General features: G+C 47.5%; 1 protein-coding gene across 1 annotated transcript in view; it reads left to right on the forward strand.

The window, feature by feature from the left end:
* Pkd1l2 (polycystin 1 like 2) overlaps positions 1-26,337 on the forward strand; it is a 78,552-nt gene that overhangs the window by 39,596 nt on the left and 12,619 nt on the right. Inside the window, exons 24-36 of the mRNA XM_051201794.1 lie at positions 3,311-3,541; positions 4,309-4,410; positions 4,752-4,930; positions 6,698-6,844; positions 12,193-12,392; positions 13,236-13,450; positions 14,510-14,726; positions 17,410-17,638; positions 20,573-20,777; positions 21,276-21,369; positions 22,394-22,531; positions 23,395-23,580; positions 25,365-25,692. Of these exons, the coding sequence (XP_051057751.1) occupies positions 3,311-3,541; positions 4,309-4,410; positions 4,752-4,930; positions 6,698-6,844; positions 12,193-12,392; positions 13,236-13,450; positions 14,510-14,726; positions 17,410-17,638; positions 20,573-20,777; positions 21,276-21,369; positions 22,394-22,531; positions 23,395-23,580; positions 25,365-25,692 (2,471 nt within the window). The remainder of the gene's footprint in view (positions 1-3,310; positions 3,542-4,308; positions 4,411-4,751; positions 4,931-6,697; positions 6,845-12,192; positions 12,393-13,235; positions 13,451-14,509; positions 14,727-17,409; positions 17,639-20,572; positions 20,778-21,275; positions 21,370-22,393; positions 22,532-23,394; positions 23,581-25,364; positions 25,693-26,337) is intronic.

The following is a 26,337-nucleotide window of genomic DNA, read 5'->3' on the forward strand; positions in this document are numbered from 1 at the left end:
TTTGCATCTCAGGAACAGACCTGGGTGGGTGGTGGCCTCCCAGGGCACTCACTCCCCAAAGCCACCTTATATGACTGGCATGGGATTCCCCTGCACCCTAGTCCTCATGATAGTATAGGGTTGGGGGTGTGCCAAACAGACTTGGGTTTAGTCCCCATACTCAATGGATGAATGTAGGTTTTTCTCACCTCTCTAAGAGTTACCATCCTAAAATGGGGATGAAGTTGAATGGATCTCAGGGCTACAAGGAACTAGGCACAAAGCCTAACTCACAGAGCAGGCTCCATAAGTAAAGGGGACAACACCGTCTGTAAGACAGAAGCCTAGGGCTGAGGATCTGGATGGTGGCAGGGAGATGGCATGACATCCACTTAACCAAACCTAAGTTTCAGAGTACAAAAGAGGTCCCAAATGTTTGTAACACCATTTGAAATATGCTTCTGGGCTTGGAGGCATGGTCCACTTGAAAAGTGCTTGATTTGTAAGCACAGGTCATGGGTTAGATTCCCCGAACCCATGTGAAATGCCTCACTTTCAGAGAGGCAGTCAAGTGGCTCCCTGAGGCTTCCTGACTTTTTAGACTAAATAGTGAGCTCCAGGCCAATTAAAGCCCCCGTGTCAGAGGAGGTGGACAGATTTCCTGAGGATGACATAGAGGACTATACCCTGGCCTCCACATTCAGGAACACATATGCACACAAGTGTGCATTCCCTCAAACACACACACACACACACACACACACACACACACACACATTAAAAACTACACGGGACAGTGAAACAGCTCAGTGGGCCAAAGAGCACACCATATTGGAGTGATGGCTTGAGTTTGATCCCTTGAACCCACATAAAAGTGGAATGAGAAAATCATTTTACATAACTGTCACATGCACATGAAACATTCAAGCCTCTTTCCTGACACAAATAATAGTTTTTAAAGTTTTGTTTATTTATTTATTGTATGTGTGTGCACACAGGCCATGGCATTCATGCAGAGGTCAGAGGAAAACACATGGATATGAGCATTTGCTCTTTCCTCCTAACACATGGGATCCAGGGATTAGATGCAGATGGTCAGACATGGCAGCAAGTGTCTTAAACCTTCTGAACCATCTCACTGGCACAGAAACACACACACACACACACACACACACACACACACACACACACACACACACGGATTAGAAAAAGCAACAACTTCTCCTTAGCTAGGGTATACCTTAATTGTTAAATACTTGCCTATCATTCAGGAGATCCTGGATTCAATCAACAGTACCTCCATGCCCCCCAAAAATGTCCTGTCATGCTAGAAGAGCTTGGGAGTGTCACTGACCTCAAGGTCCTTGTGAAACCTGGGACAAAACCTGAGCATAAACAGAGATGGGTCCCTGCTCCTTTCTCTCCTCTGAAAGCAGCCTCATCCCTTCCTGGTGCCTCAGGTGCTCCTATACTCGCCATCCCTCTGTGCCAAGTGCCCACCAGCACAAGGAAACAGTAAAAACAGCTCAGAGGGAACAGAAGGAAGCCTACCTGAAATTTGGACCAAGCAGCTGGTGTCTAGCTTGCCTGTGGTGGGTGCCTCATTAAACATGAGGGAGTCAGAACTGGGCAGCAGGAGGCTGTCTCACCAAGTGTTTAAGCAGAGAACTTTCCAGAAACCACTCTTTTCTGTTGGGTCTGTCTTCACCGTCTGGAATGAAAGATGGAGCTGAACCCTGGAGCTGAGTTAAGCTGCTTCACTTACCAAATGGTCCTGGGGACAGAGAGCAGAACAGCCACCCTGAGAGGGTAGGGTGCCTGCCCTGGCCTCCCTGATTGCTTGCTGGGAACCTGAAGGCTGCACAGCCAAGCCCATCCTTACCTCACTGGAATTGAGACCCAGCCTAGGGGGTTAACGTTTGCCTTTCTCCCTTCTGGAGGCTTCCCAGACTGGTGCTTTCTCTTCAGCATGAGTCAACCATCCAGTTTGCTGCTGAGAGAATTCCTAGGGCCCAGGACATTCAGCTTGAAAAACGGAGGTCTGGAAAACCGTGACGAGTTGGCCACTAGATGTTTTTGGCTTGGCCAGTTACTGGGCAAGGGCCAGCACCCAGCACAAGCCCCTCCATGAATGAGTCAGTCGTAAGTGGGCAAAGGACAGACTGTAGGTCATGTTTATGTTGCTAGGTACCACTAAGGCTGTGATGATGGAGACTCCAAATTCACCTGCAGTACTTCTCTGAAACAGACAAAGTGGCCTGCAAATTGTTCAAATGGGAAGGATAGATGAGAAACTGTTAAAAATAATATTTACAAGCCTGGTATGGTGGTATATACCTTTGACCCCAGCACTGGCAGGCAGATCTCTATGAATATGAGACCATCCTGGTCTACATAGCAAGTTTCAGGACAGCCAGGGCTACACACCTTGTCTAGAATAAAAAGCAAAATGGCATAAACAAATAAACAAAAACAAAAACCCTACTGGGAAGGTCCAGGTTTCAATCCCCAGCACAATGAAAAGTAAATACTTTGAGTCTTAAAATGAATTTTCATTTTCAAGGATGTGATTATGCACATGCATGCCAGTGCATGCATTTTTGAATGTGGGTGAGTATACATGAACATGTGTGCCCATGCATATAAAGGCTAGAGAGAGGGTGATATTAGGAATCATCCTCCATTTCCCCACCTTATTCAATGAGGCGGGATGCCTCATTCAAATCCACAGCTGGATGATATGGCTAGTCTCAGTTGCCAACTTCCTCTGAAGATCTGTCTCCACCTTCTGAGGCTGGAATCACTAGCAGGTTAACAGACCCACCTTTATACATCCATGTGGGTTCTGGGCTCTGAACTCTGACCTTCACTTCTTTTACAGAGAAGCCAAGTTCAGTTCCCAGCACTCACATCAACTGGCTCACAGATACTTGTCACTCTAGCTCCAGGGGGATTTGGTGCCTCTGGTCTAGATAGCCAGTCAGCCGGAATCTCATGTAGCCTAGACTAGCCTTGAATGTGTAGCAGCAGGGGATGACCTTGAACTCCAGATCCTCCTAAGTGCACCTTTTGATACCAGGATTACAGGTGTTCGACATTATACACAGTTTGTGTGACATTGATTAAACCCAGGGCTTCATGCATGCTAGGCAAGCTCTCTACCAACTGAGTCACAGCCCAGTCCTCAAACTATGTAATTTCAACCACAGGTTGGCTGAATCTGTGGATCCGAAAAGCTGGCAGAGTACTGTCCACACTGGGATGTTCATCATTCCTCTCCATTGGGCTGAAGCAGGTGCATTTCCAAATATGTTCTCTTTGGGGTTTACAGGTGGGGCCACGAACCACCACCTCCCAGACACACTGCCTTTGCAACCACCTCACCTTCTTTGGAAGCACATTCCTGGTGATGCCCAATGCCATTGATGTCTACCAGACTGCAGAGCTCTTCGCCACCTTTGAGGACAACCCTGTTGTGGTTATCACAGTGGGCTGCCTTTGCGTGCTCTACGTGCTGGTGGTGATCTGGGCCAAGAGGAAGGATATACAGGATCAGGGCAAGGTGAGGTGCTGGGTTCCTGGGATTGGGAGGAACAGAGGCTGTAGAGGACAGGGACCAGGAGTCTGTGGAGCGGCCATTTGTTAGTCCAGGCCTTAACTCCTGGGGTGTTTTCTAAGGAGAACCTTTAGGGTGAGCCCCCGAGGAGCTGGCAGGATGGTTATGCTGCTTGTGAGAGCCCTGCCAGTCCTTGGAGATCTGGATGGAGCCAGGCTGAGGTGCCCAGGTCTTACTCACATCCAGACACCTCATAGATGGCTTATTGCCTGTCAGTGGTCACAAGAGTGTGCCTTTGACAGAGGTGAACACATCCTTGACAGCAGAGCCTCAGCAGCCGATGTGAGCCGTTCACAGGAAAGGGCGCTGAGTGGTGCAACCCAGTCCCCAACTAACCCCAGCCACTTGCTGCTTAAACTAAAGCATCTGAGCATTTCATTCCTTCTGAGCTCCCTGGGAAACAAGTCTGGCTGTATAAACAGTTGACTCAGCACACCAAACCCTGAACATTCCCAATTTAATGCCAAGCTCACTTCCAACTTAATGCCATCAGTACAGTTAATAATGAAAGCAGTTTGTGCTTCCTTGCTTTTGCTACTATTTTTCCTGGAGCCCTGTTTCCCATAAAGGGTAGCTCTCACTGGATCAGATAATAATGAATATAATTTTGTTTTTGCATATTAATTGGACATTGATGCCCAACTCATAGCTGCTGGGTGGTAGGTGAGCTCCCTAAGTAGTGTAGGTACCCTTAACACTGTCCTTCTGTCTAGATAAAAGTCATATTGCTGGAGGACAATGAGCCCTTTGCCCAGTATCACTACCTGGTGACAGTCTACACAGGACACCGACGAGGGGCAGCCACATCTTCAAAGGTACTTACCTGTTGGTTGGTGGATGTGTCTCTCCCAGTACAATGCTGGCTCTGTCATTGTAGAGTGTCTTTAGTTCCATGGATTTGTGTTGCTGTGTACCCTCCCTGTTTCATTTTGTATTTTAGAGGCAAGAATAGTCTTTAGTGAAAGAAAAATTACCTCATGCATTGTGAGTGTGTGTGTGTGTGTGTGTGTGTGTGTTGCACATGTGTGTGAGTGTGCATGCATGTGTATGCATGTCTAGTTTTGTGCAGTGCTGGGATCAAGCACAGAGTTTCCAAGCGCTGGGCAGACACTGCACTGACTGAGCTATAGTCCCAGCCTCTGTCTCTGGGTTCTAGGTGACTCTCACCCTGTATGGCTCAGATAGAGAGAGTGAGCCCCACCACCTGTCAGATCCTGATGCTGCAGTTTTTGAGCGAGGAGGGGTGGATGTCTTCCTGCTTTCCACTCTGTTCCCGCTGGGAGAACTGCAGAGCCTCAGGCTGTGGCATGACAACTCTGGAGACAGGCCATCATGGTGAGTTGGGAGAGGGCAAATGACCAGGCTGGGGTGGGGCACCCATTTCCTGCCTTTCCTGGGCTGCTACAAACACACAGAATGGCTCTCCATGGCACAAGTGAGGCAACCAGGCTCAGAGAAGCCCCTGGCTCATGGTCCATACAAACCAGACCAGAAGGGAGGAGGGCTGCAGTCCAGCCCTGGTGTCCATCGCTGGGCCCACCCCTGGCCTTTCCCCAGCTCCAATTCAAGACTTGCCCAAGGTCACACATGGCTATAAGTTCAGAGCAAGGTCCTGTCCATTCTTCCTGAGACCAAAACTAGGGACTCAGACAAGTAATGTCAGTGTGACCAGCTACCAGCAGGCAGTCCCTTCAGAAAAACAGCATTATCAAGCATAGTGTACACATATCCAATCCTAATGTTTGGGAAGGTGAGGCATAATGAGTGCTATAAATTCTGTGGTAGCCTGGGGTACATAGTGAGCTTCATGCCAGCCTGGGCTAGAGTGTGAGACTTTATCACAAAAATGCTGGGCATGCCAGATGTGGTAGTATATGCCTTTAATCTCAGTGCTTGGGAGGCAGAGGCAGCTGGACCTCAGTGAGTTCAAGGTCAGCCTGGTCTACATAGTGGATTCTAGGATAGCTAGGGCTACATAAAAAGGCTACTGTTTGTATTTTTAAAAAGACGCTGGGTATTATACACCAATAATCCCAGCATTTGAGAAGCAGAGTGATAGGAGTTCAAGGCCATCCTTGGCTCCACAGGCAATTCAAGACAAGCCTGGGCTACACAAGACCCTGTCTCGAAACACAAAGTGGGGTGACGGAGACGACTTACATTGTTTAGGTTTTAGCTGTCTTGACAGAGGGTCTCATCCTGCAGCCTAGGCTAGCCTTGAACTTCTGGCAGTCTCTTGTCTCAGCTTATACGAGCTGGGGTCCAAGGCATAGGCCACCATACTTAATGTTGTCTAACTCACCAAATTTCCATGAAGCAGATTCTGAGAGGCAAATGAGCATGTCTGGTGTCTATGGGAGGAGTCCTAGTGAGGGTTCCTGGGGAGGGAGGCCAGGCCCGGGATGGGCAGAGGAGGTGTCAAATTGCTACAAGCCCGTGACAGTCCAGACAACTCTTGTGGATCCCTGAAGCTGTCCCAAGTTGGATCAAAATATCCAGGTCCTGAATTACTGGCTGTCAGTCACCCAGGAGGGCCATGGCCAGGACATGGGTGGCCTTGGCATCCTCAGTGGAGCTGTGCTTATGGAAATGAAGGACATGTGTAGAGCACAGTGCTACCTATATAGTGAGCACCTGGGAAGAGCAGCTTTGCCATCATGGCTGTTCCTAATGGCTACACACTTACAGAAAAGCTGCTGCTGGCCTGCACCTCTCGATTCAGACAAGGTGGCCTCTCCCCATCTGAGGTTTCGGGAGCAGCTCCCTGGAGCACAGTCTCTTTGGCTTCTTTTGCTGATGGCTGGGTGTCCTGAGGAAGGGGTTTCTTAGGGGTTCAGAGTTTTCAAATATATTTTCCTGCACCCTGCTGTTTCTCTGCGGACAAGCAGCTGCCTTCAAAGCTGAGCTGGCTCTCTGCTGACTGACCTCCCCACAGGAGGCCAGATGCCACCCAGACACCAAGTGAAGAAGAGCATGCATGTGCCTTTTGCAAGTACTTGGGGGGCTTGTTTTCTGAAGGCCTTATCCCTGTCCCAGGGAGTTCCACTTCCCCCACCCCACCCCCATACCCCTGAACCTCAGAGCTGCACCTCCCTTCTCCAGGTATGTGAGTCGGGTGCTGGTCTATGACCCTGTGGAGGACCGGAAATGGTATTTCCTCTGCAACTCATGGCTGTCCATCGATGTTGGAGACTGTGTCCTCGACAAGGTGTTTCCTGTGGCTACAGAACAGGACAGAAAGCAGTTTAGGTACTTTCCTTCTGCCTTTTTTTCAGCAAATGTGCCTCCCTGTCTTTTTAATCTTAGGAAAATGGCTTCATAGCCCAGACATACTAACAAAACACATTCCAACCAGTGGCCTGGGCATCTTAGCGTATGTGACAATGATGGCCCAAATGTCCTGTTAGAATGTGGGTACTAACAGGATATTTATACTATGAGCTAGAAATATGCTCCAGGTGGTGAGGACATGGAAACAGTCACCTGTATTACCTGATGGATTTGCAGGATATTTTCTCTGTTATTGACCACAGTGGTTTGAATGGTACGATGGCTAGTTTTATGTCAGTGTGACACAGCTAGAGTCATTTAGGAAGAGGGGACCTTGGCTGAGAAAAAAATGCCTCCATCAGATTGGCCTGGGGCATATTTTCTTTCTCTTTCTTTCTTCCTTTCTTCCTTCTTTTCTTCCTTTCTTTTTTGATTTGTGTTTTTTGTGTTGTTGTTTGTTTCTGTTTTTAAAGACAGGGTTTCTCTATATTGCTTTGGAACCTGTCCTGGAATTCACTGTGTAGACCAGGCTGGTCTCAAACTCACAGAGATCCAACTGCCTCTGCATCCTGAGTGCAGGGATTAAAGGTCTGTGCCACCAACGCCTGGTTATGGCATATTTTCTGGACTAATGATTGATATGGGAGGGTCCAGCGCACTGTGGGCAGTACCACCCCTGGGAGGTGGTCCTGGGCGCTGTAAGGGAGAAGGTTGAGCTAGCCAGCATGTCTGCACCTGTGATATTGCCCTTCTTCAGATAAACAGGTGGGCAGCCCTCCTCCAAGGCCAGCTTCAGTTTCTCCCTCTGAGCTCTTGCCTCGAGTTCCTGCCCTGACTTCCCTGGACTATGGGCTGCAAGCTGTCATGTGAAAGAAAGCCTTTCCTGTCCCCATGGAATTCTATGACAGCCGCAGAAGCCCAAACTAGGATAAATGTTGATTCCGTCACTGGCCCTTTGCTGCCCTTTTTCTGTGTTTTACTGCAGATGGGTCTTTGGCCCACACTTCCTTACAGTTTATTTATTTCTTCATTCCCTGATGTGTTTGTTTTCACATTGCTCTGCAAACATACATGGACAGACACTAATATGCACATACACACAGCACCATACATTGTTATTTTATTTGTGTATGGGGAGGGGGGTGGGGGTGTTTGTGTACACATGGGAGACAGCGGTCATTCCTCAGTAACCATCCACTTGGTTTTTGGAGATGAGTCTCTCACTGGCCTACAACTTGCCATTTTGACTAGGCTGGCCAGCCAGCGAGTCCCAGAAGCCTTTCAGTCCATCTCTGGATCCACAGCTCTAGGTTACAGCATGCATCATCACACTTGACTTATTACATAAGATGGTTAAAACGTTTATCTAATTATTACTTACCAATAAAAAGTCAAGAGGCAGACATCAGGGTAAGAACCTGCAAGACCAGAGAAGCAGGGAAGCAGCCATCAGTGACTTCCTAGCTCTTCTGTTCCTTCCTCCAAAAGGGCCGAGATCCTCTTTCAATCCCGCCTAACTACCTCCTGTCTCCTATCTGTCCACACTTCTCCAAACCTCTATGGTTAGTTAATTTTGGTCAGCCAGTGGCTAGCTCCACCTTCTGCCTCAAAGCAAACTTTATTTTCAGAATGAAATCAAAATAACACACAACAGATGGGGTTCAAACCCAGGTCCTCATACAGCAAATACTTTACCAAAGCTATCCCCTAGGGCACTTATTTTACACCTATGGAATTATTGGATATACATTGTCTTTTGTCTTTAGTATAAATATATCATGGTCTCCCTTTGGGGAGAATATATTTAGGTTGAACAATTTTCCTTATTTTTGTTTGAGAAAGGGTCTCATGTAATCCAGGCAATAAGCCAAGGATAATGTTGAATACTTGATCCTCCTGCCTCTATCTCCCAAAGTTTTAGGATTACAGGCATAGTCTATCATACCCAGTGTTCAGAATGGCTTTTCAACAGCACACAGAATGGATGTCGAATCCACTCACTCTTATCAATAGGAAGTAGTTCTGCTCCCAGGGCAGACTTTCCCTCCCCGTGGGACCTTCAAAAGGGATAAATTCTGAATTAGAGACTGAGTACCCAAGTGGCTGACACAGATAGGGGCATGGATAGTGGACCCCAAGCTAATAATGTTATAGCTATTTTATCAATTTCAAATTACAACAAAAGCACCGTGAACCACTCACCTATACATTACTGCTGTCTCAATGCTTTACAAAGATGATGATTTTGCTGACACAGTGATACAGGTCAGTTATGGTGAGTGTGAGGTCAGCCTGAGCTCCGTGAGACCCTGCGCCAAATCAGTAATGACTATAACTTTAAATCCTTCAAAACATCCAACAAGAAAAACTCTATCATTATCTTAAAGTCAAAGAAACTGAGATATGAAGAATGATGTCACTTGCCTGAGGTCACAGTGCTGCGGAGGAAGGCAGGTGTTGGGTCTGGGATCGTGCAATGATGGGGGACACATCACCAAAGTCTATTAAACCAGAAGCAAGCTTTATTCCAGGAAAGAAAATCACTTCGGGGCACAGAAGAGTGTATCAGCTATAGCTGAGACCACAGCCTGTGGCAGTGGGGGCTGGTTGGGTCCTCTTCTTATAGTAAAATCAAGCACGGGGGGGGGGGGGGGTTGTGGTGGTGGTGGTCAAAGAGCGTTTTCACAACCTTGAGGTCAGGCTTAAAGTCACATTACAGTTAGGTTTTACAGCTTCTGGTTCTAGGATGTCAGGGTGTTAATTTAGGGTGTTTGCAAAGCCTGTGACTGATACAGCACTGTCGCTGAAAGAATGGAAGGCAGAGAGTAGGGTCACGTAGGACAGTTAAAACTTAAGGGAATGCAGCACAGAGGGTCCCAGAGGCAACAGTTAGAAGCCAACCTTTGTCTGCCGCACCTGCCTCTGTACACAGTGGCTGCCAGGATGTCTGCTCTTAAGGCAGAAAGCAGTTGATAAAAGTTAACAGTGGCTGCCAGCTTTTCTTTTTTTTTTTTTTTTTTTTTTTTTCCCCAAAATGTATCTGGGCTTACAATTTTATATTTCTATATTCCTGCACCCTTCATGTCTGTATTCCTATGTCTGGACCTTTCAGCAGGCTAGGAGCATAAGGCTCTTTTCACACTCAGTTGGAAGAATGCTCACCTAGCATACACAAAAGCCCTAGGTTCCATCCCCAGCACTGTATAAACTGAGTGTGGTGACACATGTCTGCAATTCTAGCACTCAGAAAGTGGAAGATTCTGTCTCAAAAGTAAATCACACTGTGTTAATTGTGTGGTACATGTATGTGTCTGTCTGTGGCATGGCATTTGTATACAGGTCAGAGGACAACTTTCTGGGAACTGGCTCTTTCCTTCCTTTTTGAGGTTTTATGTGTGTGTGTATTGCCTGTATGTGTACCTGTGCATACAGTGTCTGTGGAGGTAGGAAAAGGTGTCTAATCCCTTGGAACTTGAGTTACAAATGACTGTTAGCTGCTGCCATGTGGGTGCTGGGAACTGAGCCATCTCTCCAGTCTGACCTCGTTTCTAAGGCAGGGTCTCCTCTGCTTGCCTGAGAGCTTGTCTGCACCTCCCATGCTGTCTTAGGAGTGCCAGGTCTTACAAGCTGTCTGTGGTCACTTCAGAGGAGCTGCAGGCAGTTCAATGGAGCTTAAGGAGTTCAATTCACCAAGCAGCAAAGCTAAACCCTACAGGGGCAAAGGCCCCGGGTGGGGGAAGGGGACAGTCTCCAGAAGGCTCCTTGCTTCTGCTCTGCTTCCTTCCATTTGCTGCTGCTGTATAAAAACACCTGCTGTATTTGGCATGTGTGATTACCATGTGAAGGGATCCCACTGTATCTAGTACAGTGTGATTGTTTCCTCACTGGACAATGTACTTGCAGATCACAATAGAGATGGTTTTTATAAGAGCAGTGATGATTAGTTAGATCTATGTTTTAGCCTGGGATACCAGTGGTTAGGGCAGTTAGTACAGTGATTAGGGACATGACATAGTTACTCTGCCATTGCTCCAGTGAGAGACACAAAAAAGGCAAATACAGGCTGAAAGTCATCCTCTCCTTTGTTAGATATGGGATTTGCAGAGAATGGAAAACAATAACAAGGAAGTTTTATTCATTCTAGACCCTTGGACTCTGCCTGTGGAAAAACAGGCTGATGATCAAAGAAAGCAGTTATGTCCCTGCACCCAAGGTTAGGCCTGAGTCCCCTGGTCATGTAACTTAGAGAATTAATCACAGGCCCCGGTATGCACCTTGAAAAAACAAAGTTGTGAAAGGAAATTAAATGACCCTATTGTGTGTAAAGGAAAATAGATGGTGAACTGACTAAAGTTTCTCTAGAATAGAAAACCAAAATCTGCTACATTGAAACTGCAAACAGCTGTCTGCCAGTACAAAAGGAACTGGCTGAAATCTACTTAGCTTGCTTAAAACTTTGTTAATCAGTTATAAAAGGATCATTGCTTTTGGTGAAAATGTTATGAGAAAATTAATAGTAGTGGTTTCTAAGGAAAACATGTAACTTGTGGTCTTAATGTGATTTCTTCTTATGTAAAGATTTCACTGTTTTTGAAAAATATGTGATTTGTGATTGTGAGGTAATCTTTTCTGGTGTAGAAATCTTTGTATTAAGAAGTATAAAAGGGCCAGGAGATGGGGGCACATGCCTTTAGTCCCAGCACTTGGGAGGCAGGCAGATCTCTGTGAGTTCAAGGCCAGCCTGGTCTATAGAGCTATCTCCAGGACAGGCTCCAAAACTACAGAGAAACCCAGTCTTGAAAAAAAAAATAGCTAAGAGAAGGAAAGATGTAGAAGGAAAAACGTCAGAAAAGAAAGAAATAGGAGGGAACCATCAGGGAAGATATAATCGAATAACACCAGGAAAGATTTAGAGGGAGAATACCTGAGATGAAGAAGAAAGAAAACATCAGGGTAGAACGGAACAGAAAAAGAACAGAGTGAGAACAAGCAGCAGAGAGAAAAATAAAATGAATTAAGCTTTGATCCTCAGATAAAGTTCCCATGTGTATCTGTGCATCCTTCTGTCTGTCCATCCGGTAGTTCTGCTACTCTACATCTCCAGGTTCTCTGACCTGCTGGGCCCCTCAGCAGCAACAATCTAATCCAACATTTTAAACATGTGGCTCATAATTCTGATGTAGTAAAGGCTTTTGCCCACTGACTTATCTTACTGGCCCCCAAACATGCTAAATATACAGGTGAATCGCAGTTTGCTCTTAAGAGACTAGTCCCTCTGTATACCTGTCTCCCTAAGTGCCCATCTCTCTCTTCTGGCCTGCCCACAGCCACCTGTTTCTCACTAAAACCTCTACGGGCTTCCAGGATGGACACATCTGGTATTCCGTCTTCTGTAATGCTAGTCGGAGCAGCTTCACACGTGTGCAGAGGGTGTCTTGTTGCTTCTCGATGCTTCTCTGCACCATGCTGACCAGCATCATGTTCTGGGGTGTCCCTAAGAACCCAGCTGAACAGAAGATGGACTTGGGTAAATCTCAGCGTTACTTGCAAGGGCTGGGGCTGGTGGGCACCAGTCTCACTGGCCTGGCAAGACCTCTGTAACCGAGAGGAGTTTTTTAGTTTTTTTTCCAATCAGTTTGATATTCTGAGACAAGGTGTTATACTGTGAACTAAGGTGGCAGCAAACTCACTCTCTACCCGTGACAGGTGCGAGCGAGCCCCACGCCTGCCTTGACTCAGCCTTTGTGTCTTGTGTGCGCATGTGCATGCAGATGTAAGCACATGCATGTGGAAATCAGAGTTGAGCCTTGGGTGTTGTTCCTCAGGAGCCAGTCTCCTCACTGTTGCAGTCAGGGCCCTTAGCTTGCCAGTTGGGCTACACTGGCTGGCTACAATGTCTCAGGGTTCTGCCTGTTCCTCTTCTCACCACTGGGATTACAAGCAGGTGCCGCCACACGTGGCTTGGGATTGTGTGATACAGGTCCCCATGCTTGCATGTTAAGCACTTTACAGACTGAGCTGTCCTCCTCAGCCCCTTGATTTAGTCTTCACTGGGACCAAATAGATATGGTTGGACACGTACTGCACAGCTGACCTTAGCTTCTGGCCCCCTTAAAAAAGTAGCCACGTAGCCCAGGCTCTTGGTAAGCTGCCTTGTCAGCGTGGACTATCTGGCTTGACCCACAACCCTGGGTAAGGTAAGGACCTCTTAGGAGCTAGATAGACATCTAAAGACTTACAGGTGACCTCCCAGGAGTTGTACTTGGTTGGTCCCTCACTGTGTAGCTGCCTTCTGCTGAGAGGGTGGAGGGGACTGGACTTTGGGCATCTGTTTTCCATTTGACCTCTCCTTCCCTCTTTTTTCCCCCAGGCAAAATTGAGTTCACTTGGCAGGAGGTGATGATTGGGCTGGAGAGCTCTATCCTTATGTTTCCTATCAACCTCCTGATTGTCCAGATCTTTAGGAACGCCCGACCTCGGTTCCCACTGGAGAAGGATGGGAGACAGGAGCAGGGACCCCCTAACCTGACTCCCTCGCTGCAGCCCATGGAGGAGGGACTTCGGACACCTGAAACGGTGACCAAGGCATGTCCTCAGCCTCAGCTTGTGTGTGAATGGAGGGACTCTCTAAGCTGGCAGTGCAGGAGTACAGGGTGGTGCATGGGGCTTGGCAGCCTGGATTGCCAGGCAGGCTCAGTTTCTAGGATTCACCAGCTGAAAACATGCAGACTGACATGCATATTACATATAAACTATGTGGACTGACACGCATGCCACATTCGTCTTGATACATGTTCACCATGCACACTTTTTTGAACATCTATTGTGTGCAAAATATACCAGCCTACTGGAAACTCTGCTGCTAAAATTCCTTCCCTGGGGGAGACATGAACAATATCCACCCTCCTCTTAGGCTAAAACAAGCCAAGGTATGAGGCCATCGAAGTTCAGCTGCTGAAAGCAATGAGTTCATTAGGCTCATTTACAACGGTGAGGGGTTACAGACAAGAGCATGAGCGAGCTTAAAGCAGCCACCTTGGAAGAGCAACACACAGCAGTAACAATAGCTTCTTTATGGTTGTGTAGGTGAAGGCCCCTCCCATTCTTCCTCGCCAATATCCTCCACCCCCTGTTCACCTTACCTCCCCAGGACCATATACAGTTATGCCAGAATGCCAAAATTGCATGAGGTTGGTTGGGAATGGAGAGCACTGTGACCCTCCTTGCCCCTCCTTCAACTAGAGAAGGTAGTCAACAAGCCAGCTATTACATTCTTTTGTAAGCAGGCCCAGTAAGAGCTCAAGATGGCATCCGTGTAGTTCTAAGGATAGTGCGGTATTGCAGGACCCCCACCTCCACCCCCACCACTGGCTAGAAGCTCATAAAAGAGACACGTTTTCCCTGCACTCATGTACTTGATAATCTTTTATAGAACACTTGCTGTGTGCAGTCATTTGAGTAATGCAACCTGGAACGAGTCCACTCAGGCCCTAGAAGAGAAATGTTAGTGGCTGCAGATCGTGCCTCAGAGGGCCATAGAGTACAAACATGGAACGCGCAGCTCAGTGCACATGCTCTTGGCTTCTACGCTGCATGCCCTGGCCTGCGGCTCATGTTCCCTCACCTCACTGGGCTTTCTTGCAGGGTGTACAGAGCCTCCTCAGCTCACTGTTTAAAGCTCTGAAGGTGCCACCCCCAGCCTCAGGCTGGAACTCTATGAACACGATGGACATTAACTACCTCCTGGCCTTAATGGAAGACCTTGTCTGTCCAGAGAGCACAACAGGACATGGGTTCTTGGAAGAAGCCAAAGAGAGAAAGGACCATTTCCCCTCCACACATGGGTCTAGACAACTGAAAGGTAAGTCCTTCCAGGTCCCGTGCCAAAGGGAGTGGTCCTCTGGAACAAGGTGGCCCTCCCAGGAAATCAGGACCTTACATCCACCTCCCAAGTGCTGGGGGATGCAGGCGTGTACTGGCACACACAGCTTCACTCCTTTAGAAAATTATTTCATTTATTATTGTCTGCAGTAATCATGTTATGAGGTTTGAGAAAAGCTTGTATGATTGGTTTCTCTACCATGTGGATCACAGGGAGCAAACATCTGTGTCCCTTGAGCCATCTCTCTGAGCCTTGTTTTGTTCCCTATTATAAATATGTTACTTCTGTGATTTAAAATAAACAACAAAAAGAGATAGCCAAACATTTTTTTAGGCTGGTATGGCAGTAATGCCTGAAATCCCAGTATTTAGCACTCAGGAGTGAAGACAGGAGGGTCAGAAAGGAGGTCAAGGTCATTCTTGGCAACACTGATAGCTTGAGGCCAGCCTAGGATACATGAAGCACTATCTCAAAGACAAAATAACAGCAATGAAAAAACAATTTTAGAGGAGCTGGGAATAGAGGCAGAGTTTGATGGGAGAACCCCTGTGTCCTATCCCCAGCACTGACAGAAATACTGAGAATCTGAAATTTCAACCAATCAGCTATTGAGAACAGTAATGGGGGTTGGGTTGGGGTGGAGTAAAGATATTTGCCTCCACTCCTGACGACCTGAGTTCAATCCCTGGACCCAGTGAAAGGAGAGTTGGTTCCCAACAAGTTGTCCTCTGGTTTCCACCTGGCACGTGAGTGCCCAAACGTACATGCACACACCATGTAGATCGATAGTGTCACACTTAGAATTTCTATTGATATGACGAAACACCGTGATCAAAAAGCAAGATAAACAATAAATGCTTAAACACCTTTGAAAGAGAAGGAAATAGGTGTGGTGACCCACACCTGTAATCCCAGCACTTGGGAGGCAGAGGCAGGCAGATCTCTGTGAGTTCGAGGACAGCCTGGTCTACAAAGTGAGTTCCAGGACAGCCAGGGCTACACAGAGAAACCCTGTTACGAAAAACCAAAATAGTAAAAGAAGAGATGGAAGAGGAGGAGATTGGCTCCTAAACAGGGGAAATGACTATTGGTTGGATATTTGATACGAATATTGTTAAGTATCTTAAAATCTCTAGCCTGGAACCCACTCTGCAGCACAAGCTGGCCTTGAACTTGGGGACCCATCTGCCTCTGCCTCCCAAGTACTGGGATTAAAGGCTTGAGCCACCATGACCCAGCATCAGTGCAGCCCTTTGATGCCTTTATCCTGGGCAGAAATGTAATGAAATGGTCTGAGCTGCTGAGTAGCCTGATATAGTGCTACAAGCCTGTAACCTCAGAACTCAGGAGGCTAATACAGGAGGATGCTGAGTTCCAGGCCAGCCTGGACATTTCAAACAGTAAACCCATGCGGAGAGGCCACCCGGATGCCTGGACACAGGGCACACTGCTCCCACTCTGAGCTCTTCTAGATGTTTGAGATGGTTTTGGTTTTGTGAGACAGGTCTCAGTATGTAGATCAGGCTGACCTGGAATTGTTATTACAAGCATGCAAGCACCACCTGACCTGGTCCGTTTGTCTGGTTTCATTACATTTCTCAAAAGAAAAAGTGAGAACAAGGCTAGTGAGATTGCTCAGTGGCTAAGAGTGTCTGCTGCTCTTGGACCCAATTCCTGTTCCCAGGAGCCATGTCACAGCTGCCTGTAACTCTAGTTCCAAGGAAGCTACTACAGTCGCCTGGCCTCTGTAGCTCTCACACACATGTGGCAAACACACATAGGAGTAAAAACTAATAAAAATAAATGTTTTTAAAATGTGAGAACAGAAGATTTGGACTTACCCCACCTTTGGCACTAGGTAAAACTGGACTTAAATTATGTCTAACCACATAAAGGAAACAGACTTCAGATGGGGAGCCAGTGGGTAAAGAGGCTTGCTATCAAGACTGACAACCTGAGTTCAATCCCCAGGACCCTCATGGTGGAGGAGTGTCTTAGGGTTTTTATTGCTGTAAAGAGACCATGACCATGGCAACCCTTATAAGGAAAGCGTTTTATTGAGGGGGCTCACTTACAGTTCAGAGGAGGGTTAGTCCATTGTCATTATGGGGTGGCAAGGTAGCAGGCAGGCAGGTATGATGCTTGAGAAATAGCTGAGAGTCCTACATTTTGCAGGCAATGGGAAGTGACAGTCACACTGAAGGAAGCTTGAGCAAAAGAGACCTCCAAGTCCACCCTCACAGTGACACACTTCCTCTAACAAGGCCACACCTACTATTTCAACTAAACCACACCTCCTATCAGTGCCACTTCCTATGAGATTATGGGGGTCATTACATTCAAACTACCACAAGGAGAGAACCTACTCCTGTAAGTTGTTCAGAGAGAGAATAGGTAAATAAATGTAATTTAATGATCACTTACACTCACTGCTGCAGCAGAACACATGGGGAAATGTGCTCTCTTTATAAGTAAGGACTTTTTCAAACTGTCCCCCATAAAAAGCTAAAATACCCTAGCTGACTGTTTGAGCCCAGCCTCTGTGCCTCGATTTCCTACACCTGGCATGCAGCTGATAAGCTCAAAACTGCTGTTACTGCTGTTTTTCTTGTAGCTGGCTGTCACTCACCACTGTCTGGTCACTTTCCCCTTTGTCTCCCAGAGAACACATGGCCCCCCAGGCCCAAGCTGGCAGCAAGTGGGCTTTGGAAGGACAGCATCTGCAGGCAGTGTCTCTACCTTCAACTGGATCACGTGGAGAGGGAGTTGCGGCTGGTGGGGCCCCACGGCTTCCTGCATCACTATAGCCATGCCCAGGCCCTCAAGCAGCTGCATGTCCTGAAGGGCCACCTCTGGGGACAGCCTGGCACCCCAGCAAGAGCATATGCCAGGTAATCTACTTCCCTAAGTACTGAATGGACACCTGTCCTCTCCCTCCTGGGGCTACAGGCTAGGGCACCTTGACCAGGCTTGGAAAGTTGTCCGCCCAGACTATGCAAGAAGAAGGGACTCAGGACTCCCTTGAGACCCCTGAAAGCCAGCAGGGGAAAGGGCTACTTTCTGGAAGACGCTCAGCCTTTGTACAGAACTTTGCAGTTCATGACATTTGTGTTGCTTATCCCCCAGTCTGTAATGCTGGAACAGTGCCCCAGTCTCTCAGAGTTTCACTGTCTGATTGGAATGCATAGCTCCTAATTCAAACTTAAATGATATTTTCTTTATTTGAGTTTTGTTTGATTGTTGCTGGGGATTGAAACTTATCGTTGCATGCCAGGGAATCTCTCTGCAAGTTGGCTTTTTTTTTTTTTTTTTTAAATCAGTAAAGCTAGGAAGAGTAAGGAGTAAGGTTTTTCTGCCTGCCACTAGTCTTGTCCCGCCGCTGCGCCAGCCCCAAATAACACACCGAGACTCTGTATTTGATATAAGGCTGTTGGCCAGGTACTAGTTTCTTATTGGCTAGCTCTGTCTTAATTATTAACCCATTTCTATGTATTTCCACATGGTCTTATCTTACCGGGGAGAGGCGGCTGGTGGTTCTGCTCTCTCCAGACTCTCCATCTTGACTCCTCCTTATTATTTCCTCTTTCCTCCTTGTCTCCTAGTTCTGCCTATCTTGCTTTTCTATTGGCCAACAGTGCTTTATTCATTAACCAGTATGAGAAACATATTTACAGAATGACATCTCCCATCAAGGAAGTGGTGGTGCATACCTTTAATCCCAGCACTTGAACACAGAGGCAGGTGGATCTTCATGAGTTTGAGGCCAAGAAACTCTGTCTCAAAAAATAAACAGTAATCAATAAACTTGAAGACAGGGTTTTTTGATGACCTGATACAACCCTTTAATCCCAAATGCCAGAGAGGCTGAAGCAGGAAGATTCAAAGCCAGCTTGAGCTACATGGTGAATTCAACGCCAACACCTAAGTCTTAGTCAAGGTTACTATTGCTGTGATAAAACACTATGCCCAAAAACAAACTGGGTAGAAAAGGTTAATTAGGCTTACACTTCAACTTTGCTGTTGATCACTGGAGGAAGTCAGGACAGGAACTCAAACAGGGAAGGAACTTGAAGGCAGGAGCTGATGTAGAGGCCATAGAGAGGTGCTACTTACTGGCTTGTTCAGCCTGCTTTCTTACAGTATCCAGGACCACCAACCAGCCCAGGGATAACACCACCACAATTGTCTGGGTGGTCATCCCCCATCAATCACTAATTAAGAAAATGTCCTACAGTCCGATCTTTTTCTTTTATCTTTTTTTTTTTTTTTTTTTTTTTTTTTGTGAGACAAGGTTTCTCTGTGGCTTTGAAGCCTGTCCTGAAACTCGCTCTTATAGACCAGGCTGGTCTTGAACTCACAGAGATCCACCTGCCTCTGCCTCCCGAGTGCTGGAACTAAAGGCATGTGCCATCACCGCCTGGCTACAGTCCAATCTTATGGAGGCATTTTTTCAATTGAGGCTTGCTCCTCTGATGACTCTAGCTTGCGTCAAGTTGATATAAAACTAGCCAGTGGGTTTTTAGGGGTTTTGTTGGTTTGTTTGTTTTGTTTTGCCTGCACTTAATGTCTGTACCCACAACTTATGTGCCTGCAGAGGCCAGAAGAGCACTTTGAGAGTTTTATAGACAGGCGTGAGCCATCATTTAGGTACTGTATGGAATCCAGATCCCCTGGAAGAACATCCAAGCCATCTCTCTAGCACTTAAATTCCCATTTTCTTGTTGTTGCTGTTGTTTTGAGACAGGGTCTCTCTCTATGGCCCTGGGTATTCTAGAACTCACTATGTAGACCAGGCTGGCCTCAAAACTTACAGAGATAACTCCACCTGCCTCAGGCTCCCGTATGCCAGGATCTACCAAGCATGACTCTGCCTTCCTTTTTTCTTATTTTTTAAGATTTATTTTAAGATTTATATGTGTTTGTGTTTTTGATTGCCCAGAGGCTAGAGGAGAGTGTTGGATCCTTTAGAGCTGGAGTTGTAAGTGTTTGTGAGGTACCTGGTATAGGTGCTGAGATCTGAACTGCAGTCGGCTGCTAGAGCAAAAGTGTTTTTAACCACTGAGCCATCTTTCTAGCCCATTCCTGGGCAATTTAATGAGACACCTCTCTCTCTCTCTCTCTCTCTCTCTCTCTCTCTCTCTCTCTCTCTCTCTCTCTCTCGTGTGTGTGTGTGTGTGTGTGTGTGTGTGTGTGTGTGTGTGTGTGTTATAGCTCAGAGTTAATAGGCTCACCCAGGATGCTGGAGGCCCAGGATTTGTCTTTCCATAGCTCTCACACACAAAGTTTTTGGTGGTCAACAGCAAAAAAGTGTTAGATGGAACAGTGGTATGATAACTTAGTTAGAAAATGACCCTTCTTGAGATGCATTCTGAGGTAATCTGGGGTTATTTTGGATTATACTCAGAATGTTTATTTAATATCTCCCCTCCAAAAGGAAAAGAAGGAGGGTGTAGAACAGATGGAATGCACAAGAGAAGACCGGAACATTTGTTGAAACAGCTGATGAGTGCCTGGGCAGTTGCTGGCTTGATGATTTTTGTATGATGTAACTTTTTATGATAAGAGATTTTTTTAATGATATAGAATCAGCCTTCTAGGCTTGCTGTTAGGAACAGCCACCTAGCCAGTGCTGGACAAATGGCAGCCTAGAGAACAGCTCTTTCAGGGACTGTCCCCTAGCCAGTACAGAACAAATGACAGCCAGAAACAGATGGTCAGAGGTTAAGCAGCTAGCCCAAGGCCATTTGGAGGATGAGGACAGAATGGGATTTGAATGTGGGTCTTTGGGTGTCACGCTGACTGTGTCATTCTATCTTCCTTTGCAGCACTCCTCGGGCCGGCAAGTCCCCTCGTGGCCTGCCCTGGTGGTGTGTCCTAGTGGGCTGGCTCCTGGTGGCAACCACCAGTGGCATGGCGGCCTTCTTCACTACGCTGTATGGCCTGCACTATGGAAGGGCCAGCTCTCTCAAGTGGCTTATCTCCATGGCTGTGTCCTTTGTGGAGAGTGTGTTCATCACCCAGCCCCTGAAGGTCAGAACCCATCCCCTACCCCCGCAAAGTGGCTGCCCATCTATCTACCTCACCCTCTTGTGATCAGCTCTTTTGAAGCATAACTATTATTTTTTTAGTCATTTAACAAACACATGAGTTGCTACCTCTGTGTTGGCCCCAGAGTAGGGACAATGGAGATAGTATAATAGCCCCAAGGACTTGTACAGTGTTGTACTGAGGAACTGGCACTTCTTAATCACCATCACCCTGAGGATTGTGGGAAAGTCTATGGGTGAGAAATCATAAAGTTGGGGATGTAGCTCAGAAGTAGAGAGCTTGCCCGGCATGCACAAGGTCCTGGGTCCCACCCCAGCACTTCCACCAAGATCACAAACATTTCTCCATAGTGCATATACATGTGTGCATAGCTCAGTCCTCAGACACACCTGACTCTGAGAGAGGATAGCAATGTAAAAGACTGTTCCCTTCAGAAACTTGTTCCTATTCCTAAGATGTAACACACAGGGTGGTTTACAGGTCCTGGGCTTTGCTGCATTTTTTGCACTGGTCTTGAAGAGAGAGGATGATGAAGAGACTTTGCCCTCATTGCCAAGACATCTGTCTGGCCCAGGTAATGGGTCCCTGGTGTGTGGAGACAGGAGCCTGACTACTCAGTGGTCCAGCAAGGCTGAGTAGGCCTGCAGAGAATGTGTATGAGGTATCCTGGGCCTTGGTCACAAGCTAGGCTAACAAAGGAGATACATTCTCAGCTCCAAACGGCATTCTTTAGCAAGATGTGGGGACCTGAGATTTCAAAGGCAACCAAAATGTTCAATTAGCTCATGAAGAACTGGCTGTGTTTCAGGTAGTGATGGCTTCAGAAGATGTAATTCAGTGAATCTAGTCAATTTAGAGGGCTATAGAACCATCATCATTGTGATTGAGATTTAAAACGTTTCTTCACCCAGAAAGGCCCCTTTATTCATTTAAGTCTGTGCCTGACCCCAAGCACATCCTTGGGCAATGTGGCACTGGTTGAAGGGAATGGGACTGGGTCACAACCCCTGCAAGCATAGAGCGTGTGGGGAGGTGACATTGAAGCACGTTAATACATAAGCAGACATCTAAGGAAGCCTGATAAGGACAGGACTGAGAGGAATTAGACACTGCAGGCTTCCCTAGCCTTCCCCTGGGGGTATAGGGAGGAAAGATTTGAGCCCTAGATGCCTGCAGAGGCCTTGAGGTAGGACAGAACTGCTGCTCACGCTGTAGCAATCACTAAAGGTGTGGCAGGAGCTCAGGGAGTGGTGTTGAAGGAGATGGTTCACAGAGAGGATGGAGAGAGTTGGGGAGCAGGGCATGCAGAGACTTGGAGGGTCTGGAGCAATGAATGCTGGGGTTTCTGGAGATTTAAAACAGGAGAGTACCCTATCTGCCTTGTCATTTTACAGAGGTCATTGGTGTTCCTCCTGGTGACTATAGGTATCAGGTCATAAGTGGGAATGTGGAGACCGGCAGGGGGTAGATGACTAATGCTGGGGCAGGGAGGGTAGGCAGGAGGGCATGAACACCAAAGACAGATGGGTCATAGTTCACCTATCAGAATGGCAATTCCTGGTTTCCCTGACATGTGGGGGATTGTTCTGTGCCCACAGGCTCCTATGCCATGTTCCAAACACAGAGACGCAGCAGCAAGGATGCTTACCAGCCTCCTCTTGCTGTTGCCATCGAGAAGATGAAATCCACGCGACTCCAGGAACAGAAAGCATTTGCTCTCATCAGAGAAATCCTGGGTGGGCAGCTTCTCTCACCTGGGTTCCCAGCACATCCTGGAGCAGATACACCGAGTGCCCTTTGATGAGCCCTTTGCTGCCTCTAGGCCACAGTTTCTCTCCTCCCTTTTGCCTGAAATCCCTTAAGCTCTTGGGATGGAGTCTGAGTTCCCTACTGTGATCTACCCCTGAGTCCCCTTTCCTGGCTCCCGGGGCCCTGAGTTCTGTGGCTCCTGGGATCCTGAGCCTCTGCTGTATCTGGGCCTTTTGGTCTGTTGCATCATTTCAGCAACCCTGGAATGTGCCCATCCTTCCCACCTTTTCTTCTGGCTAATCCTTCCTGTTCTTTAATCCTTCCTGTTCTTAGCCCAGTAGCAAGTATCTTTAGAGAGGACCCCACCCTCATTGCTCAGGCTAGGGGCTTTCAAACCCAGTGTTTGTCTGCCTGATTCCCCCCAAAGCAGATCTGGGTGGATATATTTCACTGCCAAGGTGATCCCTGGAAGACAGGTGGGGAGGAAAGTGCACCAAGGAGGGAAAGAAGCCACGATGTAGGGTCAATGGTTCTATTTGGCTGGAAACCTTGGGAAGAATGGGAACACCCTCCTCCAAATTATCCTATGCATTATCATCATTGGTATCTGTCCAGGCCCACCATGAGACTGGGTGGTGGTGCCTCCTGGTGCAGAGCCCAAGCCCAAGCCTGGAAGTTCTGGTTCAGTAGGAATCTGCATCCCTGTTGCATTGTTATGTGTGACTTTCTGATCTAAATCTTTTTACACAAAGGGGCCCTTCCAGCCTTCCAATATGTAGTCTCCTTTTCCTCCTTGAACTTGGTGAGGGTCAAGGACCTGTCTGACCAGGCTTGCTTGCATCCTTTCCAGCTTACCTGGGCTTCCTGTGGATGCTGCTGCTTGTGGCCTATGGGCACAGGGACCCCAATGCTTACCACTTCCATAGACATCTGGAGCATAGCTTCACTCAAGGCTTCTCAGCTGTTCTGGGCTTCAAAGAGTTCTTCGAATGGGCCAACACCACTCTTGTGAACAACCTATACGGTCATCACCCAGGTAGTCCCCATGCCGTGATGCAGTGTGTCAGGCCCCCTTGTGCATGTAAGTGTGGAATAGTTCTAAGTCACAGACAGCATAAAAATACAATAGGTGTATGACCAGAAGCTTTGACAGGCTGTCAGAAAGAAGGCTGATGTGAAGTGACGATCATCTTGCATGAGAGGTAGGAAGCCTAAACTGCCTAGGAAGGCAGTGTACAGGCAGGGGAAAGGACATGAAACTAGCCAAGGCAGCACACCAAGGAACTGCAAAGTCCAAGCCACTGCAAAACATCAAGTGTGACTACTATGGGGCATCTGAGTGAAGGACTGGTGTGAAGCTGTGGGGAAGAAAGAGACAGGGAGATGAGGTTATAACGGAGTTCTAAAGATCACACTTATCCTCATGGAGAAGAGGCACCACGGAGGAGTCTACACAAGGAGGCATCACTCTGGGAGTATGTGGAGGTTGGAGTGAAGGGTATTTGAGTCAGAATGCTAGAGATATGATGGGGGTTGATGCAGGGAGACTGAGAGGGGAGAGGAAGATGTAGTATTGTTGAGGTGTATTGACTGTTAGATAGTGAGGGTTGGGAAGAAGGACATAGATGGTGCTCAGGCTGACAAAGAATTTATGTAGAGCTCAGAGTCCATCCAAGATGAGGATGGATGTATTAAATATATTCATGATAGAGTGGCAGTGGTTGGTCCAGGAAAGGAAGCTGACACATATTCAGTCTTTCAGCAATGAGGTTCATTAGGAGAGAGGGCCTAAAGACCATGATTGGCTCCAATATAGGGGGAGAATATTAGACAGAAGATGGTGCCATATATTGGAGAGCCAAGCATGATGAGGGCCTTAAAGGGAAGGAGGACTTCCCTGTAAAACTTGGAGAGGAGCTTCATTAAGAATGAGAAGGGGTGGGGGATGAGAACAGCTGGGTGGTAGTGGCACACACCTTTAATCCCCAGCACTTGGGGGCAGAGGCAGGCAATCTCTTGAGTCCAAGGCCATCCTGGTCTACAGAGTAAGTTCCACGACAGTCAGGGCTATGTAGAGAAACCTGTCTTGAATTAGAGAGACAGAGAGAGGGAGAGAGTGGGCATGGTGATACACAGCTTTACTTTTCTTTGTTTTGTTTTTTGTTTTCAAGGCAGGGTTTCTCTGTGTAACAGCTTTGGCTGTCCTGGAACTTGTCCTGTAGGCCAGGCTGGCCTCAAACTCACAGAGATCCTCCAAGCTGGTGCACACCTTTATTCCCAGCACTTGGGAGGCAGAGGCATGAGACCACGGGGAGAGAGAAAATGAATCAGAGAGTTGGGTGAGGAGCCCCATGAGAGGAATGGTGGGGCACAGGAAGAGGCCAGAGGAGCACCTTCACAGAGAATCCCAGAGCAGGCGCCCTGAGGAGTCTTCTCAGAAATCTGCAGGGCAATCCTCAGAACATAGGGCACATCGAACTTTTATACACTTTTAGGGGACAGGAAGTTTTGTGTAACATGATTTAGTTCAGAACTGTAAACTGAACGAAGAGCATGGAGGATATTCTGTCCCAGAGAGGGCTGCATAAAGGTGTGGCCTAATGCCTTCAGGCTGTAGGCTCTAGCCTTGCTAGAGTGACCAGGCTCTTAATGGGGAAGGCTCATGTTCTAACAAAGCAGCCTGTGGTTGGGCACAAGCAGCTTCTGGGCCATGTCTCTGATGGATCCACTCATGATCACAGTCACATCTGGGTGGGGGAGCATGGGATGTGTTAGGATGCTTTTGGATGCCACACTTGCCCTCCTGGTTCTCGTCTTTAGGCTTTGTCACCGATGGGAACTCCAAGTTGGTTGGCAGTGCCCACATTCGCCAAGTGAGGGTCCGGGAAGGCTCTTGCCCTGTCGCCCAGCAGCTAGAGGCTTCTTTTGATGGATGCCATGCACCGTATTCCCTGGATGTTGAAGACATGGCAGACTATGGAGAACGCTGGAATGCCCCTGCCCACAATAACAGCAATGGCTTCCTTAGGGTGTGGCAATACCAGAGCCAGAGCCAACTCCAGGGTTATCCAATGTGGGGCAAACTTACTGTGTATGGGGGAGGAGGCTATGTGGTCTCCTTGGGAACTGATCGCCAAAGTACCTCAAGGTGAGGCGGACTTGAATGGGATAGAGGAAGCAGCCTTCAAGTTAAGCTCATTCATGCCACTGTGGGAGGGGATGGGCATGCAAGAATCCCTCCGGTAGTGTTTTCAGGCCCTAGAAACGTCCATTTCCAGACTTTAAAGAAAAGGCCTCCTGAAGCTATTACTACTGAGTATACAAGCATGTGCACACACACACACTTTCATTTTCTCTATCTGGACTCTTTGATGTTTACCACCGTTGTGAATGAGGAGACAGAGACCTGAAGAAGTTAGCGTGCCTGAGAGGCAGTGGGGATTTGAATTCAGTTGCCTCTACCACCCCAGGACACATTGTTCTTTTTTAAATTTATTTATTTATTTATTTTTTATTACACCAGGCTGAGTTCTCCAGGACCTGGTCCCATGTAAAGTGCCATCTTGGAGAAACTCCGTAGCTGCCTGAGCCCCAGAACTTCATAAGGTTCCTCTAGCTAGATGGCTGTTTGACTTTAAAAAAAAAAAAAAGGTTGCCACACCCTGGAAGGGGCACATCCAAGGGCACATTCTTGAGCCCTGGTCCAGCTTCTCTGATGCACGTGACCCAGAGCTGGACAGTCTGTATTCACAATATGCTACAATGTGGACTGGGGACCCTCTTTGACAAACTG

Source organism: Phodopus roborovskii, unplaced genomic scaffold, assembly GCF_943737965.1.
Source record: "Phodopus roborovskii unplaced genomic scaffold, PHOROB, whole genome shotgun sequence".
Classification (NCBI taxonomy): Eukaryota; Metazoa; Chordata; class Mammalia; order Rodentia; family Cricetidae; genus Phodopus; species Phodopus roborovskii.